We start from the raw sequence: 20,949 nt of genomic DNA, 5'->3' as shown, positions 1-20,949 counted from the left end.
AGGGGAGATGGTTAAAGATGTGCCCTCAAAACGAGGATGTACGACCATTGGTGACTGTTTAGCGGTGAACGCGCAGACTTGTATCTTGGCGGGGTTGAATTGAACTAAGTTACGTCTACCTATTCAGAGACTTTCTCCAATGAATTCTCAATTTTAGACACATGTTCGTTTCGACTCTCAATGACATTTAGCCGAGAAATATTGGGGGAGCCGGTATATACAGCATCATCCGCATAGCAATGAATGCCGTTGGTCTGTAACATGTCATTGATATGCAGTATGAATAAAGTAGGCGATAGCACACAGCCCTGAGGGACACTAGCATCAACAGAGTGAGTTTCAGAGCATTCGCCGTCAACTACGACCTTTATGCTTCTGTCTGCTAAGAAACTTTGTTGTGATTTGCATGGGCAAGCGCCCTGGCGTAAAGAGTTTCCCCATACAAAAATGAAAAAAATGTTCTCTTTCAGCGCTACTACTTTTACAGTAAACTTAATACACGGGACTCATACACAGTACATACACTAAAGTATTATCACTTAGTTTTGTTATACCTTGTATACTAATATTATGAAGCTGAAGTGTTTGTGTGTTTGAAAGTGCTAATCTCAGGAACTGCTTGTTCGATTTGAAAAATTCTTTTTTTTTTTGGATAGCCCATTTATCGAGGAAGGCTTTAAGCTAATAAATAATCCAGGTTTTTTTTTTGTATTTACTGAGTATTCATGTTATGATTGAATTTACTTTTAGTTGAAAATACGAATATAAATGCCTAATATCTCGGCTCCGATATAGTTTAGCTATGTGTCCCCCATAATAAAGTTTACTCCGCTTGATATGTTCTTTCATAATATGCCGGTTTGGTGAGTGGCCGCGAGATTTGAAAATGACGCCAATATTACCCAAACCCCTTTGGCTCCTTTTCGAACACTAAAATATGACAATTCAAATTTTCGCCAAGGTCGTATCCCAGGTAACGTATCATAATATTGCGCGCCGGACGACAGTCTGCGCGGTTATTGTCATTGTCATAGTTATGAAACAAATAATTGTCAAAAGCGGATTAGACTAGGACGAGTCGGCGCATGAGTACCGAAAACTATTTCACCTCAATTTTTTTATGCGATCCTCTTCAAATTGCCCTTCTGATGATATAAATGCATGTTGCCAGGGTGCAACCCGGTGCCATATTGTTTAAACAAACATTGCTTAAACAATTGCAAGGAATTGTTATTTTTCAACCGAACAAATTTTTTTTATATTCTTTATTGAAATACCAATAAAAAAGGTCCCATGACTTTTTACGATAAAGTTAATATTTTTAAAGATATGAATTTTTAAAGGTTCGAAAAACCTCAAATTTTGGTACTTTCGACCCATGAAAAATATATTAAAAAAAAATAATGTCAAAGTAATATATTTTTTTTAAATTCTATATACAATACTTAATAATATCTATCGTTAAATAGAGATTTAAAAAAATTTCATTGTTTATATCTTTTTTTTATCTTAGCAAAAGTAGACAAAAAATTGTGTTTTTTGCATGGGAGCCCCCCACACAGCCAGGTTTCTCACAGAAAACCGGCTTGAAACAGCGCTTGCGCTGTGTTTTGCCGAGTGAGTGAGTTTACCGGAGGCCCAATCCCCTACCCTAATTATTCCATCAGGTGACTTTTTGCTCGTTTGCCCCCTAATTTCATAAAAAAAATATTACATTGTTTTTTTTTGTTTTGTTGTAAAAAATCCGTGGCAAGAAATATGAGAATACCCATTTCATCTTATAACGCATTTAGTATAATGTCAGCCAGACCCTAAAATTTCGTTTATGATTAAATTGTTGCATAACACTGTCCATGGCGACTTTGTAAAAATTTTGTAATTATATTATTTTTTGCTTATTGCACTTTTAGAGTAACATGTGAATTGAATAAGACAAACACAAAGAGACCAGCTTAATTTTATGCAAATACCCTAGCATCCAACTTAAATAGACCATCTTTTTTGGGTCGACAAAAATACAAGAAATTTAAGCATAATTTTAAACAATTCACTTACGGATGAAAGGTTATTCCTGTATTAAAAGTCGTATCTGTATGACTTCTATACCATTTCACAAGGCATTTAGGCATTTTAACAACAAAAATATGGTAAAAAGCTACCTACGTAAAAAGTAAGTAAACAAACCTATGTAAACAAATTGTAAAATGAGTTTGACAAAATTGTCATGTCAACCTGGTTGAATGTCACTCGAGTATATATACACGAAAAATGTGTACCGAACACATGCATAAATATGCATGCATTCGGGTCACATTTTGTAGCCTTTTGGTGCACTTTTTTTGACGGAGTTACTCTTCCTTAGTTTTTATTATTCGTAGACTGCTGCTATATAGATTACGTTGAATGTGACCAAGCATTGCGTTGCGTTGTCGAGTCTAGTACGTAGTACATACTATGTATGTACAGTGAGTATTAAAATTAATTTACTCATTATTCTATACGATCTATATAAGCAGATGGCCTGTGCAATTTGACCGTGTTAGTTGTCGACATCGACCAACATTGATCTTACCCGACCAAATTGCGAAGGTCTGCTATCTGAACCTGGAGGCGTACTACGAAACCGTTTAGAGACACAAATAATAAAACGAGAATGCCGCGTCCTAATTTAACAACGTCATTTCACATATTATGTTACAGTAGGACGCGGCATTCCGATTCGTTCGCTTTACGGCTCCAGTTACGGTTTCGTTGTACGGCCCCATTTTCTCTGGTACAACCCATCATCCGTATTACAGTCGTCGAGTAACGAGTTGGTGGCGCGGAACCAGCTCGGCCAGGAGGAAACGCCGCCGCACCCGGTCTACCCCCACAACTACGGCATGCTTCCCTCCGGTGATGACATCATCCCCATTCGGGATGGTGGTAAGCTATTTGGCAATAAAAACTTCCTTATGTCCCAATTTTTTCTGGATTTGGTAATTTGGAACTTAAATTATTACTTGCCTGCTTTTGTTCAATATCTTCAACACCGATTTCAATGCCAATGGTTTGTTTTATAGTTCCCAAATATGTTGTAAAATATGTTTAATAAGAAAGGACACTGTTCGATTTTGTCTCATAACCTAGTGGGACTGCTAATTTGAAATAGCTGGACCAATTTTTATCAAACTTGCCATAATAATTATTATGTCACTATTTTCGCAGGTGTGTTTGATCGCGAAGAGAGTGCCAGAGACGTCATGAAGATGAAGCTACAGAATATTTTTAAGCATTGGGTAAAAATGTTTTCATCTATTATTATAGAATAGGGATGATGACAAGGTCAAAGATTAGCGAATTTTGTTAATAAAATAAAGAAATCACGGTAAAAAATAAGTGTTCCCAAAATTTCAGCTTGATAGCATTTGTATTTTTTTTGGTATGCGCCTTTAAAGTTGGATATTCAAGTCGAATTTTTTTTTCTATTAAATTTCTTAATATTTGTATACAATTCGATAACTTATGCAATTAAAAGCAACTTTTGTTATGAAACAACTTTCATAAACGCAATATTTAATATACCTGTCGAACAAAGTTGTCTCCCGATGCGTACAAACTACGAAAGACTGACGTCAGTCTTTCGTAGCACTTTGTATGGAGCGTTTCGGGCAGGTCTTTTTTATGAGATATTTGAATTGTCATATCTTGGTGAATTTTTAAGCTATCAGAGTTATTCTTTCAACGATGTTTCTATTTTTTAAGTGTCCTTCAATTACCGATAAGAAAAAAAATAGTCATCATGCCTATTATCGGTGCCTGCTCTAAAGTGCTGAAATCTTTTATAACGATCTCACAGTCAAGTTTTCTAGTGCAGCATACAAAGTTGTAAAGATTGAGAAAATGGCTTAATTTTTGACAAATTTGAATAAGATTCTATAGAAATATAATAAGAAATATTAAAAATAGAATAGCGATAGTTACTGACCAAATTTTTACCTATTCTTAGTCGGACTAAAGCATGTAACTTTGTTTCTCAGATGGACAGCTACAGGCGGTCACAGCAGACCGACGACTCCTACCTCCTGGACACACTGTAAACGAGCGGCCATATTACAAGTTCACAGTAAACGAAGTAGACTTGACTTTAAAAAGGAATTTATAAATCTGATGGGACTGGAAAAAGATAGAACAGTATGTTTTTTCACTCGGAAAAGGAGTTTCTTTATAACCTGGCTAAGGTTATATTATAATATAATAAGAAACAGTATGAATACTACATGCGGCAGATAATTTTGACGGGGACAGTCTTGTATACATTATATTATATAAATTGGTTTCATTGGTATTTCCATAAAGTTTTGCAGGTTTTAAGAACAAACGCGAATTAGGTAGGTTTCATGACTTACTGTTAATCGAAATAGGTACACATGTATACAGAATATTTCACAAAGGCTTGTGAAATATTTGAAGTGAAAACTTCTCGATAGCGGCGTTGTCCACGTTTCTTGGGGTAGGTAAAATGTTTAAATCGTGCCACGACGATCCTTTATACAGGGTGTAACAAAAATAAGTGATAATATTTTAGGGTGTGTACGTGTTCCTTGTAGAGAGTTCACTGTGAAAGTAGCAGCGCTGAAAGACCAAAATTTTTTTTCACTTTTGTATGGGGAAACTCGTGATGCTCGGGCCCTTGCCCATACAAAAGTGAAAAAAAATTTTCGTCATTCAGTGCTGCTACTTTCGCAGTGAACTCTCTACAAGGAACACGTACACATCCTAAAGTATTATCACTTATTTTTGTTACACCCTGTATTATACGATGAGGGAAAAATCAACGCGTTATTTTTTCATCTGTAAATCGGGTTAATACTTACTAGCCTTGAAAACAATGTTTCGTATTAATACAAGGTAGTTGGAATAATTGCAACAGTTAGTGCCGCAGTTATAGTTTGGTATAGTTTATTAAAAGTTTTTATCAAAAGCTCACCCGTGGTTACAAAGTCAAGACTCAAGTTTACTCCGTTTGCGTATTGTTAAAATGTATATTGATATGGATTTTGTTTGTAGGTGGATCAGTCAATTAAAATATAATATGACTATTTCATTAAGGCTGGTTTTTGTAATAAATATAATTTGTACTATGAGAGTACTAATAGGAAGATAGGAGACCTGCGTATTCTGGTGGGTTATTGTCAAGCCCAGCCTAAATGTCAAGACTCATGATTAATAACATGACATAACCCTACCAAATAACGTAGGTCCGCTATCTACCCATGAATATTATATTTCTATGATCATTACATTTTACAGATTTTTTGTTTGTGTTTTATCAGTACCTTAAACTACTATAATACTTTTTCTGTACCAGTTTTATTTGTGAAAAAGAAGAGTAAAAATTTTGTTACAATATTAGATATATATAAAATTGTTGTGTCGACACTCGACATATTATATGACGTAATGTAAGTTTACCATCGCTAATGTTACAATTAGTGTAGTGTAGCAATTCTGTGGGATTTGTGTAAGTATAAATAAATAACGACACAGTCCAAAAGTTGTTTCATTTATCCGACTTCCAAAAAGGAGGAGATAATATTAACACGTATTGTAAGTATCTTTTTATATTATCCCTATTAAAAATTAAGGTTCGTTAAATGCCCTATTAATAGTTGTTTATAAAGAATTGGCATTTCAATAATCTACTTAAGCCAAAAAAACCCGTAGTCGATTAAAATATTTTATGTACAGCAAAGTTGGCCATAAAAATTAGATTGTAAATATGCAATTCATTTTATTCAAAATCATAACCGAAACCGATAATTTGAAAAAATAATTCTGAGATACCCAGTACTTCTAATCAACTAGTTACTTCCTTTGTTTTTGTGTTCTTTGATCTTTCTCGTGAAGGCGATGTTGAATGACAATAACTTACAATTTAGAGAAAAAAAGACTGTCAAATATACTTCAAGAATAAGTTAAATCACAAGTGGCTTCACTCTAAGGCCGGGCGCGCACTAGCGGCCAAGCCGCAGCGGCCAGGCCGCGGCGGCCATCAAGATAGATACCTCGGTATGAAACCGCCATAGACGACGCGCACCTGGCCGCAACGCGACCAGCGGCCACACCATACTTTCGATGGCCGCCGTGACCTGGCAGCTGCGACCTGGCCGCTAGTGCGCGCCCTGCGCGCACTAGCGGCCAGGTCGCATCCTCTATCGGTTGTATCACGTGGAGTGCTCGCCTCTAAGAAATTGTTCGGAATCATACCTCCTGCAACTTTTCGCTATCGTTCCATGCGAAACATATTATACTTATTATACCATCCTCATCACCTTGATGAGTGGCACTCTTCCACGGTGTGTTTTATTGCGTAAAGTTCTGCTGCGCACTGTAAAACTTTGAAACAAACTGTCACCAGCAAAGGTCAAGGTTTGCAGGTCGTGAAAATATGAAAACCATGAATATAATATAATATAAAATGTTTTTACTATACGTACTAATCGCCACACTATCGTTTGTACTAATGTAGCATCGCGTCGCCCTAACTATCATAGATCCTATAAGAAAAGTCAATTAGTTACGATCGTTTTTAAAGCACTCGGTGATTGTTTAATCCAAAAAGGACATTGTATTTGGGATACAGTATAATAATATTATGTAGTCTACTATGCCACATATAAATGGTTTCAATCGATTATGGGTTTTTGGTCCATACATTTTTGGGCATTCACCTTTGCAGTCTTGATGGTAGGTATTATAAAATGTTGTAAACCTGTTACGCATGTAAAAAGGCAGCCCCAAAATTTCATATTATCTAGTACCTAATGCTAACAATAAGAAGGCTCACCTAATGGTTTGAACGAGATACGCTATAGCTTAGAAATAAAAAATCTGGTTGTAAAGCATATTTAGTTTAACTTTCACCGAAACATCACAAGTGAATTATGATTTTGTTACATACAGACTCCCGCCTGATTGTCGTACAAACTTTGTTGGTTAAACTTTTGTTCCGTAATTTTGTAGGTATTTGTTTTATGATTTTGCAAGTATTAGAGAACCTCACACAGGTAGAGTGTTCCCATATTTGAAGACGTAAGAGGATGAAGTGGATCAAGTGGACAAGTAACATTTTATAATACAAGGGTAATACTCATTTTATTCCGGCTTGTAATTTCAACAAACCTTATAACTTACCTACTTCATCGTCTAGCTGACGTATCTGGCTATACATAATAGAATAATCCACATATTTTTTATTTCAAATATTTTTTCCGGTGCTACAGTCTTCCACTCCACTCCAATCCACTTTCGACTTTTTTCTTATGGAAACACTACCTACCAACTATGAACTTACGCCTGGGATTAAGAGGATTCCACACCGCCGTTTTTCCATACAGACGCTGTCCCCTGTTTCCTCCCTGGATAATGCCGGTAGAGTTATGATTTTTTTCCTGAATATCTATGGCCACTATTAGCATGTCCCTATGTTTTCTTTTTTTCATAATTTAATTATTAAAAAAGATAAGAACGTCCAAAAACCCAAAAAAATGGCCAGATTTTCCTCTGTATTCAAACACCCAGAAAACAAAACTGGCTAGAATATACAAAAAAAAATAAAACATAGGAACACAGCTCAAGCCTTGCTTTAATTCTTAATGAAAAAAAAAAACTTAAATCGGTTAAGTTTTGGAGAAGGAATCAGCGGACAACGAATCGAAGTTTTACTGTTCTTTTATTAGAACTTTTGTCGTGTTGTCTCTATCGCGCTCTGCGGTGGGAGACTTGAGATTGGTGAGACAGCAATACATTTTCAAATACCTATTTTCAATTTCTCTCGCCCCTGGTGTATCCTCTTAACCGAGACACCATAGTAACACGGGACACCAACAAAGAGATAGAGAATGAGCGTAACCAAATGGATAAATAACCGTTAGTATCTGCTAAGTACTCACATACAGTTTTGCTCGATAATTATACTCCACATCGAGTAATAATTACTGTGTGGACCGCAAAACTGACAGTTTGAAGGCTGGCATCGAGCTGGCTCGATGGGATTAAATGTATCGATTAGAGTAAAACTATCGAGCAATGCTGAATGTGTGGACGAAAGCCCGAGCCTCGGGTTTGCTCGACGTTATTGCTCGATCGAGCAAAACCGTATGTGAGTAGGTACTTAGTATTATAGAACAATTGAATGTACAAGCCATGTAACTTAGAGTTATGACAGATTTAATATTATGCAACTTGAAATTATTATGGAATACAAATTGACTAAATGCCGTGGAGTTCTGACCAAAACTGTCTAGGATTCCTTGGGGTGAGGCTCCATTAGTGGTGAGGTAACATTGACTTGATCATCATTATTATAATGTTCTTTGTGAAAAAACTATCATTAAACCTACTATAAACATACCAATAACGAATATCTGCCATCTATTTCCCTGATAGTACGTTAAGATTGCATTTCTAACAATGAACTGAATTGGGAAACACTTACATTCTAAGCGGAACTTACTTTTACTAAGTTGTTACAAAAGTACCTTAACCTTACTCTAATCAACTGAAGTAAGTTCCTTAAGTACTTTGGTGTTAGCCTTAACAAGTAGAAAGGTTACACCTCTCAATCGAAGAACTTAACAGAAATCCAATTTTGTGATTTGTTAGTGTTTTTTTAACTTTTTGCTTAATTTATTCCATAGCTATATTAATAGTACTGCTTCCCACTTCATACAAAACTCTTAAGAGTCCCTGGAAAGGATAGTTTTAATTAAATAAGCGAAAGTGTACGGTTCTCATGCTATTAACGAATTTCCATATGAGCGAAGTTGCATTTGACAACATCTAAGTAGTTACGTGGGAGAGCCATTCTTCGTCACGAATGTACCGGCTCGACCGGAGAAATACCACGTTCTCACAGAAAACCGGCGTGAAACAGCGCTTGCGCTGTGTTTCGCTGAGTGAGTGAGTTTACCGGAGGCCCCTATCCTATTCCCTTCCCTACTCTCCCCTATTCCCTTCCCTTCCCTACCCTCCCCTATTACCCTATTTCCTCTTAAAAGGCCGGCAATGCACTTGCAGCTCTTCTGATGCTGCGAGTGTCCATGGGCAACGGAAGTTGCATTCCATCAGGTGACCCGTTTGCTCGTTTGCCCCCTTATTTCATTAAAAAAAAAGTTAACTCACATAGTTACTTATTATTAAGGTGACGCCGCGCTAAAATAAAAAAAACGTGTTGGATATTATGTTTTAAGCAACGTACGGCGTAAGCAATAAAATGGTTTTTGTCGCGTAATTTTAAAACCATAAATATATTTCATATAAGCTATGGGCAAATTAAACTATATTATGCTTGAACCAATCTATGTACAAATTTTGGAAGCGTAAGTTACCCTCCTCTGTTGGCAAAATTACGATCCCTTTTTTTACAGAGGTCTTTTTGATTGATTATTCTGTGCTATAAAAGTTGACCAATCGTGTTATGTTACGGGTAATTCAAAGACAAAGACATGATGAATACTGACAATGACTTTAATTTCTTAGCTTTAGTAATTGCTGAGAAAAATCGATATCGCTACAGCCAAATTATCGAGGTGTCGCTTTAAATTATACCTATCACATGAGTACCTAGAACAATGATATTCTATGTTACTAACGTATTTTAGAAACTCATTGACCTAGAATAATATGTCAACGTCTGGAGCAATTATCATACAATCAGGCGATTCGTCTGATAAGCTGTATGTTTCTATTTCAGTTACCTATACCCGGTCCGAGTATCATCATCGTTCATTTTCCGGTCTTTACGTGCATCGAGTCTAACGCAGGGTTGTCCCGCAAAAAAATATATAAAATCTGAAACCCTCCTCTAGTAGTGTTCCACACGTTCGAGGTTTTTTAGCGGGCGTTCGCGTTGGTCCATCACATATTCCACCACATACCACATAATATATCAGAGATATTTAAAGAGTATCTGCAGTATGTGGTTCAAACTCTTCCTCGACCAATAATAATTATGTCGATAAAAGATAACAGAAGTCAAAAAGCATATATTGCAACATGGTCGCACTGTTGATAGAAGATTGTTTTGAAGCAAGTCCACTTGGAAACACGTACCTGTGCTGATTTACTAAGTCGTTCGCCTAAACACTTAACTTCAAAAAGATTTAGATTTCCCAGGCTGCAAGTTTTTTTGTTTGTAAAATGTAATTTATTATGCCTGCTAAAACACTGAACTCAAAGTATTTCCATACCAGATTTCAGCAAAATGGGTTCAGTGGTTTGGGCGAAAGATAGACAGACACTCGTTGCCATTAATAACGCCATTAATAAATAATATCAGTATGGATTTGGACACTTTGTGTTTCGTTTCGTGTTGGCACAATTTTAGAACCAAAAGTGTCAGCCCTGATTACGGACTGAACAGGGAAATGAAGTTCAGTTAACGATCAGGTTTTTATGGCGCATGTGATAGCCCTGGGACATAAATGCGAATCCATGTCTCTATTACCATTATATTACCGTAATATGGACTATTGAATTTATATTTTGCACTTAAATTAGAGGATGATATTTTTAAAAGAGTGCTCATAAATCTTAGTAAAATTCTTTGCTTCCTTGAAGCTACACATCCATCCATTTCTAAGTAGTAACTGCTACGTGAATTTGAAGCTTTTTGAAGTTTCAAGTACTCAGTACAATCAATTTCACCATACATTGTAAATATTGTGGCGATAGCACAAATATAATTACTAATTTCATGATAATACTATTGTTTTTTAAGAGAAATATAAGGAAAAAGGAAATAAGACACTACACAAATTAAAGAAAATATAAAATTATAAATAAATATATAGCCTACACGTGGCCTACGCCAACCTACTACGACTATACCAGTCGCCACAAAAATATTTTGGGTCGTATAAAACCAGAACAAGAGCTCAACCTGAAGTATTTCACGTGAAAAACTCATTTACACCTGTACATAGATTACAATATACAGGAAGAGTTTTATTTTTTCAATTTTCTTCAATTCAAAATTCGTTCTCGCCTCTATTTACTCCTTTTGTTAATTGCAATAAGCTTGAGTACGAAGCCAAACTAAATAGGAACGAAAAGTGGAATCATCATTTAGCTTAAAATGTGTAAACGCAACAAGTTAGGTTTTAGCGCAAAGTTTGCACTAACTCTGACAGTGAGGGAGTGGCGAAGCAAAATTGTTACAAGTTTTCTTGAGATAAGTTTTTAATAGATAGGTTAGTAGACGAAGAAAAAATTTGCCTTATGCCCGGGCCGCACCTGCGTCGTGTTTCGTGCTTAAAACATGGACCTTTGGACGATCTGCGTGAATCGTCCAATGGTATCGTCTCTTATCACGAAGCTTCGTACGATAGACGCATGTGCGGCCGCGGCTTTACTGAAGGCAAAGTCCTAGGAAGTCCTAGCTCAAATGTTTGACTATCCGTTATTATGACGGCAGCATCAGCATAGGCAGTAAACAAAAAGTTTTGTTCGAGTTGGACAACGTTTCTGTCAATATTCTGGATGAAACATGTCGGATTTTGGTCGAATTATTTCTGTTTTTTTATGAAATAAGGGGGCAAACGAGAAAACGGGTCACCTGATGGAAAGCAACTTTCGTAGCCCATGGACACTCGCAGCATCAGAAGAACTGCAGGTGCGTTGCCGGCCTTTTAAGAGGGAATAGGGTAATATGGTAGGGAAGGGTAGGGAATAGAATATAAGGGAATAGGGGAGTGTAGGGAAGGAAATAGGGTAGGGCAGCGGATTGGGCCTCCGGTAAACTTACTCACTCGGCGAAACACAGCGCAAGCGCTGTTTCACGCCGGTTTTCTGTGAGCCCGTGGTATTTATCCGGTCGAGCCGGCCCCTTCGTGCCGAAGCATGGCTCTCCCTGTATGTACTAGGAGCGCCCTTTACTTCTGACCCTTGCGTAATATTCCATATTCTTGTAATTTCAAACATTTTTGGTGCCGTTAGAATATTTGAGTGTGGTCTAGTCATCTCTATATCAGTGTGGAGGTGTCTGACACATCCCGCTTGTATGTCAGCGGCCACTCGATACTGCTAATCGGATTTGAGCGTTTGTGGATTTTAGTGAGCCGTAGGCCGTAGCCGGACTATTAAATCAGTGCAGTCTTCTTGAAACTTGTCGATGGTTTGTTGCGGTTTGTGCGATCAAGCTGATTGACTTTTCGGTAAAAATATTTTGTCTCTACAGCGGCTTTATGGTAAAAAGTAATCTGTATAAGTAACATCTTTAGAAATTCTACTGTATACCACAGAACTCCTCCTACACGGCTGGACCGATTTGAATTTAAAAAAATTGTAGGCATTTGGGTAATAACCCAGACTGGCTGGACTACGCGTCTATCGGGTCCGCTATAGAATAGAATGAAAGTGAAAGTTTCATACCTATTTAAGAGTAAGTGGCTAAATCGATTTATAAATATGAGGTATCCAGGAGATAAAATATACAGATATATTATATATACAAACTATACGATAATATTTTGTTTTATGGATGTGAAATTTTCGAAAAACTTAAAAGATAAGGCATTATCCTTAAAATTATTTATGATAGAGTTTCTATAACAATAAATAAAAAATCTATAATTAAACTTACCACTATATTCAACTTGTATTGTATTATAAAGTAACATGTACCCACTGTATTTTTGACGAGAGGACAACAGATTAATTTTCATTTGAAATACTTCTGCCGTTGTCATAATATACGCGTTATTTTGTGTTGAGCATTTACGAATATAGTAAGTGAATGAAGAAAGCATAAAAAATTCAAAACGATTTTCATTTGTAATAACAATGTCATGAAAACTTAATTCTTCCATTCAGAAACAATTCTTTCTAGCTTTTCCGTTTTGTAATTTAAATTTCTTAATCACAGATTAATTTTTTCTAGTTTTCAAATCCTGGTCACAAAGCTTCGGTTTGTGGTCTTGCACGACTCTGAAAAATAATTATTTCATAATGATTATTTTCCGTAGATTTCTTATTTCAAGCAAAAATCCTTTAGGCGATTCCGTATTTTCATTACAAATTCTGTACCATTTCCGCTAAAATTAAAATATTTATTGTGGAATAAACATTTCCTGCACACTACAATGAACAAAAATAATTTAAGTATTTTTTTTAACACCTTGCGTTGACTAATATTGTGCTTAATATTTAGCGCATTGACATTATGTTTAATGGACAATGTTAAGCCCCTGTTCGTATTGATGGATAGCAATGATTGCGTAGCTGCTTGCAATCATCATCGACATGGGCGTACCCAGGATTTTAGCTAGGGGGGGAGGGGGGGGGGGGGGGGGGGGGGCAGCATACCTTTTTAGAGAAGATGGTCGGTCTGGTATATTGAAACAAAAAATCATGAAAATTGAGTTTTACTAATCTGACTGAAACTTAATTTTGCGCAGTAGGTTATAATTAATTCCGCTTTGCCAGGAAAATTGACGTTTAATTGATCTTCCAGGAGGTCGGCAGCTGTCGCCACCTGCCCCTACCTGAGTACGGCCATGATCATCGACTTCAATCATGGACAATTTAAGAAGAATACACTCCTTTATAAATGATCGCCTGTATTTGTCTATCGTGATTCGTGAGTCAAGACATTTTACCAAAAAGTTGTATTCTTTCTGAATCTTTAGAATTAAGAGTCATCAACATCTCATTTTAATTTGAATGCTGTAATTTAGTTTTCTCTACGATAATTTCGTTCTAATTTTTACTATTAAATGCAATTTGACTAAGTACCCAGTAGAATTATGCTATAATAAATTGAGTTTGCATACAGAGGGACACGACGTGTCGCTTGATCGAACAAAATAATTAAGGTACGCTCTAACATCCAGTTTCCTTCCGTTATAGAACCTACAAGATTGTGTACGTATGACCTAAGAAATAAGAATGTAGAGGAGCGCTAAATGTATCACTAAAAAAAAAGATAAATTTCTTTAAACCATATTTGTCTTTTATTTAAAAGTTCACGTTACCTAGTAGAAAGGCTGTTCTTTAAATGGTAAGTGTGTGGTGCTAAACGATAAGTTTAACTCGTGTATGACATGTGTACATATTATATCAATAATAATTGCTGTATAAATTTAAGTTTTATTATAATTTTTGTGCACAATAAAGTATATTATTTGTTGTTGTTATTGTTGATACATACTTTTGCTTAGACTTCAAGTTATCTGATTATTATTAGTAATGATAATCAGATAATAATAATAATAATAAAAGAGTAATAATTCATTACTCTAATGTGTTTTTCAATCAAATTCAGTTATTAGAATGATGCAGTTCTATTGTATTTTTGTTTATTAATTTGTGGCGGTACCCACAAATTTAAGTTTGTTTAATAATGCATGTTGTGTACTTATATCTAGTAAGACAGACAGACAAACATAACAGTCAACATGTATATTATTTATTTTCGGTAGCACCGTGAACAGAACAGAACTAAGTATTGTGACTAGTATATCGTTCACCCCAGTTCACAAATCCCACACACGAACCAACTTGATTTTGTCATGCATTGTCAACGTAATTTCATTACTGATTTGCGTTATATGCCACACTCGGAGTTCGGACCGAATAACAATATCTTGCTTTACATGGGCGTAGTTTGTGAGTGTGTGCGTGATATTGTGTAAAGTCGGCTACATATAGGCGAACGCGTGGGCCGACGCGTTGGCCGGTGCGTTCGGTTCGGGCCTCAGTCTGTCGTTAGTAGAACTAGTTTGATAGAGGACTAGTGAAATTCGCTGATGCATCAGCAATACAGCATGGAAAAAAAAGGGTTGCACGTGATAACGCGACTAACTATTAATTATTTTGTATTGCTAGTTGCTACATATTAATTATTTTGTATTGTTATTAAGCATCGTCGTAGTGTCTCGTCTCGTCTCGGTGTCACCTGACCCTAAAATTGCACTTGTATGTTTTCCCTTCACTTCATCAAGTTTCAAATCAAAACGACGAATAGATACTGCAAAGTTTTCACACAAGAGGCAGCATCATAAAGTTAATATACCTAGCGGAATTGAGCAACAATCTCGAGCTGTCAAACGAAACCAAAATTGGTTTTCATCTGTGTGAAAAATATGTGTACGTATACACTTACACAAGCATGATTGAACATGAATTCTATGAGATTAAATTGTCAACGTGCGGCACGTGCCGACTGGACGTCAAAAAAAGAGTGCTGCTGTCATGTATCACACGTCTCTTATTACCACGCAGTGTTACTGATAGTGACATCTCGCTTGCTCAGGCCTTTGTTTCTCTATTCCGCTAGGTATATTAACTTTATGGGCAGCATCAGCTCAGACAATAAAAAAAAGTCTCTGATAAGACGTGTGCAACATGTCGGATTTTGATAGGATTATTTACTCTATGTGCTGTATGTGCTAAAGAGCGTCCGTGGCCTAATGGGTAGACCTTTGGATCGCACACGTAGAGGGTGCAGATTCGATCCCGGGTGGAGGCGTGTAACAATGAGACATTTTCTGATCTCAAGTGCATAATACGGACGTATGGTGAATGAAATATCGTGAGGAACCCGCACATAGTTGGTCCCAGACGTATTGAGTAGTTCTTTCCTCTGGACTAGGCCGACTATGATGCGAGAATGCCCTATGCGCTTGGGACACCATACGGACATTTAAAACTTGTCCCAGGCTCTACAGTATTTGAGAGTGGTTACTTCGCTCTGAAAATACTAGGCCATAGCGCTAGGCCATTTGCTCGCAACTTTTGCGTAATATTGTCACCGTCTCACGACTCACAAGTCATGACTCACGACTGAACTATTTCTTAGCATTTTGAGACATAAATGAATGCACCCACTTGTCGCCTCGAGCGCCTGTTAACTTCGTGCTATTGTTTGCTGCATCTTGTGCTATTTAGGTAAGAGCTAATTTCAGAAGACCAGATTTTATTTTTAAATCACGTTTTTAAACATTTTATATTGTAATAGTTGATTTGGTGAACTTAGCCAAATTGGTTAAGCTGTTTTCGAGTTGTAGCGAGACTAATACTGTCGAAATAAAATAATAATTACATGGTAAGTACTTAATATACAGGGTGTAACAAAACTAAGTGATAATACTTTAGGGTGTGTACGTGTTCCTTGTTGAGAGTTCGCTGTGAAAATAGCAGCGCTGAAAGACCAAATTTTTCTTCACTTTTGTATGGGAAAACTCGCGACGCTTGCCCATATAAATCACAAAAAAATTTTGCTCTTTCAGCGCTGCCACTTTCACAATGAACTCTATATAAGGAACACATACACACCCTAAAGTATTATCACTTAGTTTTCTTACACCTTGTAGAAACCTAAGATTTGGTGGGAAGATGTGGTCATGTTCCCTGATACATGAATCTAATAATGATTTTTTTATTTTGTTAGTCTCGCTAAAACTCAAGAACGGTTGAACCGAATTGGTTAATTTCAATCTTGAAACATTTGTGGATGTCCAGGGAAGGTTTACCTATATTAGCACGAAAGTCATACGGATTTTAGCGGGTCATCTAAGTTAATATACATTATAAATAGTATTAAATATTAAATAAAGTACTAGGTATAATATTACTATAGGTATAACTTTTATGCAATTTGTTTACAAAAAGTTTATCCGAGCATAAAACAAGGGTTAATGCCTCGCCCATTGGGGGCTGGGGCACAACATGCAACAAAGCTTTTAGTGAAAACTTGTCTTTATGTTTTCGGGAGTTTTACCTGTGTACTGCCTTTATTACTTAGCGCCAACGATGTTTACCATGGATAAATCACTAAACATTCGTGGAAAACTACTTTTTATTATCAATTTTTAAAGTATGTAATGATAATTATGTATTTAATAATAATAAGGCCTTTGGTATTTTAGTAAAAAAAAATGAAAACTGCATTTAACTTCTGCCTACTTATGTCTTTTGTCTCTTCAAAATCTTGTCAAAAAATGTCTTTTAAACAAAAAATTTAAGATATTGTTGATTTTAAAAAACATTTTAATCATCATCATTATCATCATCATGGAGCGCGGGAGACCATCCCACGTTGACGTGGACACATTCGTATGGACTTATTATATATATTTTTTTGTATGGACAGTTGAGGGGGTTAACCCTCGGTTGGTCGCGCTTTTAAAATAGCGCCGTTGGTTACCTGGGGTCTTTGAAAGCCCGAAAATTAAATGACATAGAAATGGCATAAATTTATATATTTCTTAACTTTTTTCTGTAAATTATTATTATTTAATTCAATGTTAATCAGATTTAATCAAAAGATTAATTATATTTTGAATACTTATAACCAAAACTTACAAATTAAAAATAGAAGTCAAAAAATTTCAAGTGGAAACCGTGAGTTGGGAAAATTGAAAAAAATCAACATTATTTTAAAATTATGGTAAAACGTGTAGGTAATACTAAAATAACAGTTAAATTTCCTATAACTTAGACTGAAATTTAAAAAGCTAAGTCCAAATAACATATTATAAACTATTGAATGTTAAACATTGACGAATTTTAAGCAACAAAACCTTATATATTTTATACAATTTCCTGCTCTAATACTTTAAACGTATGGTAAATATACCGACAATTAGTTTCTAATCATCACCAAAAAATAATCATCATCATTTTGGTCTACATAGCAAAATATGCATTTCTGGAAAAGTGCGTCTAAAACTTCCTATATGTAATATAAAATTAAAACACGAACATTTTAATAGGTTTATTAATAAAATACAAGGAAAATCATAAAAGAAACCCATTTCGGTGTGAAAACTGTATGAAAATATCAAATCGAATTTAGTTACGCGGTTGGTCACCTGGGGTCTTTAAAGACCCCAGCGTGAATAAACGCATCTGTAACACATAATACATGCACGTGAGCTCAGATTAGTGGCAATTATATCGAAATTTAATTCCTTTTAGGAAGCTACCTAAAGAGCGGAGTTTCGCAAAATCCGGGCTTTTAAGACCCCACGACCAACGGTTAAGGATCTTTGTAATTATTATTGTTATATCAATAGCATGGTTGCATTTTTCGGATGATTGGTTTAGTAAAAAAATCGGCCAAGTGCGAGTTGGACTCGCGCACGAAGGGTTCCGTACCATTATAGAGCAAAAATAGGTAAAAAATTGTTAATTTAAATTTCATGATTACATAATTATTAAAGTATAAAATATACTAAGTACTGAGTATTTTGTAAATATTTCAATTTGTGCTTAACTATCTCATTATTGATATCGAGCAAAAAATAGCAAAAAAAATATTCTTTTATTCGCCCCCTTAAATATATTTTAATTTATTTTGTTTTTAGTACTTATTTGTTGTTTAGCAGCAACCTATTAAATATTTACCGACTTCCAAAAAGGAGGAGGTTATACGTTCGGCTGTATGTATCTTTTTTTTTTTTTGTATGTTCAACGATAACTCAGCCATTTGTGATCCGATTTTCAAAATACTTTTTGTGTTGTATAGGGTTTAACTCAAATTTGGTACCATGTTCACAAAAGTGGTGATCTGATGATGGGATCCTGGAGGAATCGAGGGGACTCCTTGAAATTTGTATGGAAACATATAGTGATTTCAATTTTTTCTGAAGCATTCGAGGTAAATGCTCCCAAAAAGTAAGATTTCGCACCAGGTTATACCCTGGATCCGAAGGTACCCAACAGAACTTTTGAATCCTTATAGATACAGGTTCGGGGATTTCAGCGTTGTTTAAACAACTGAAAGCATAAGCCAACACATCAATTTATTTGATCATCATCATCAAAATCATAATAATGCCACATTATGACCCAATTATTGATGCTTTTCGTGATATTTTGCATCGAAGCAGATGTTTTTGATGATGATTTCGCTGTTTGTGGACCGATTTTCGAAATTCTTGTGTTGTTGTATAGGATTTAATCTTGATTTTGTGTAATAATTACGAAAGTGGTGAGCTGATGATGGGATCTATGAGCAATCGAGGGAAATGCTTGAAATTTATCAAAAGACTCATAGTGGTTAAAATGTTGTTTCTAGTAACTGACGAATAAGAGAAAGTTCATACGAAGGTGTCTCTTGGTCGAAAGGCACTGAACAGAACTCCTGAACCTTTAAAGATAAAAGTTTTTAAGTTATATACATACTACAGTCTTCATTACTTTGAAGTCGGTACCAGTCCCAAAAGCTTCAGATATTCTGACATTGACTGAACTCATGATAAAATTTGCTGGTACCGACTTCAAAGTACTTAATGAAGACTGTAGTATGTACAGAAATAGGTAAGATTTAGACGAATTCTGAAAAAGGCACTATTATAGAGTAAGAGTTATTTCATACTTTTTAGTTCATATTATTATTGTTTTTACCTTGGAAGTCGGTTTTAATTTTTTGTTAAAAATAACAATTTCATAATAAAGCCTGATTGAATCGTATAGTAAATTTTGTATATTGAGATTTGAGCGGTTTCTAGAACAGAAACCTTCACAAAAAGTACTCTTCGGACGAAGAGTTATTCGTATAATTATGATCAAACTTCACCTACAGGTAGGCAACTTGTTCATGATAGGTATGTGGTCTAGTAGTCGGTCTTCGTGCAACCTATAGCGCGATTCAGCGCACTGATAGTGACATCTACCGGTGACATTTGGAACTAAATAATTTAGAACTTTGCTCAGTTATAAAGTCGCAATTTGCAAATAAGATGTTAATCATGTAAGATCTTGATATGCACGTGAGACAGCCTGCAATTTGGAAATGTACGCGACCCAGTTTTGAATTTATGTAAATAAATGTGTCGACAAAAATTTTAAGTAAGTGGGCACCCGGCAGCCGGCACATAGCTATCGACTCTAGTGAAACGCGTAAATTAAATATTATTAATATTATCTGTGTACGTAATTATAGCTCTTGGCTCTTTTTATTTAGCTAGCTATCAAGTTTTATTAGCAAGAGCTAATGAAACTTGATAGCTAGCTAAATAAAAATAATTGTGAAAAAATATGTATACTAAGTCTGCTTGTCTTTGTCGAGCACGTCGGAAAAGTCACATGACAAAAAAAGACCACGAACAGCGTTGCCAGATTTTTTTTGTGCCAAATCGGGAACTTTTTTGAGTGAAAAATCGAGATTCTTCAGTCAAAAGTGGGACAAAGTAACAAAATGTATAAAATCAAAAGATTTTCGAATTTTTCTCTTTTTATTTGCGTTAAAAAAATAACCACAGCCGAACATATAACCTCCTCGTTTTTTGGAAGTCGGTTAAAAATAACGTTTACGTGACAATTAATAGCTAAAGTAGCCAAACAAAATCCACCCCTACACTCTTATCTTCATTACGCACCATTCTTTCTCAGCAAGCTGCACCTACGTTCGGGCTTTCCCCGAAAAGCAGGACTGAGCCTGTCCCGCGCGGGACATTTAATTTTCATGAAAAAATCGGGACGTCTCGCCAAAATCGGGACGTCTGGCAACGCTGACCACGAACCTTTAATAGTTATTAATTATAATATTATGTTGCGTATAATATCTTCATCAGTAAGAGGGAGTAACAATATAGAAGGTTTTATGTCAGTTCTAGGAAGAGTGATCCTTTCTTGAGGCGAAAATGTTGTCTTTGAAGTAACTAAGATTAAGGAAGGGCATGTTATAATATATTTAATATACCCCGTTGTATACATATTGCATATCCTGTACTTCCTTAATTAAGTAATTTCTTAATTCTCTACGTAATACAAATGTAAAAGTTTGTGATGCTGGATGTATGGATCTTAATACTTTTTGTACTAAACATAGAGTTCTCGTAGGTTGTAATGTACATAATATACATAATAATGTATATTATTATGCATATTGCAAGTCAAAAATTGACTAAGGTTCACTCGGCGTAACAGCCCCCGTAGACAAGAGGGAAATCGCTAACGCTA

General features: G+C 35.7%; 1 protein-coding gene and 1 long non-coding RNA gene across 2 annotated transcripts in view; one reads left to right on the top strand and one right to left on the bottom strand.

Annotated features, from left to right (window-relative positions):
• LOC121725303 (neuropeptide CCHamide-2) overlaps window positions 1-4,270 on the top strand; it is a 69,422-nt gene extending 65,152 nt beyond the window's left edge. Inside the window, exons 4-6 of the mRNA XM_042112192.1 lie at window positions 2,799-2,925; window positions 3,208-3,278; window positions 4,020-4,270. Coding sequence (XP_041968126.1) covers window positions 2,799-2,925; window positions 3,208-3,278; window positions 4,020-4,079 — 258 coding nt within the window. The 3' untranslated portion in view covers window positions 4,080-4,270. The remainder of the gene's footprint in view (window positions 1-2,798; window positions 2,926-3,207; window positions 3,279-4,019) is intronic.
• On the bottom strand, window positions 244-19,797 carry LOC121725304. The gene is made up of 3 exons (XR_006035360.1): window positions 19,787-19,797; window positions 15,867-15,869; window positions 244-390 (listed from the first exon to the last, which is right to left on the bottom strand). It is a non-coding gene; the product is annotated as an uncharacterized LOC121725304 (long non-coding RNA).
• Window positions 19,798-20,949: the final 1,152 nt, after the last annotated feature.

The sequence above is a fragment of the Aricia agestis genome, chromosome 3 (assembly GCF_905147365.1).
Source record: "Aricia agestis chromosome 3, ilAriAges1.1, whole genome shotgun sequence".
Lineage (NCBI taxonomy): Eukaryota > Metazoa > Arthropoda > Insecta > Lepidoptera > Lycaenidae > Aricia > Aricia agestis.
This window is presented reverse-complemented; position numbering and strand designations above follow the sequence as displayed.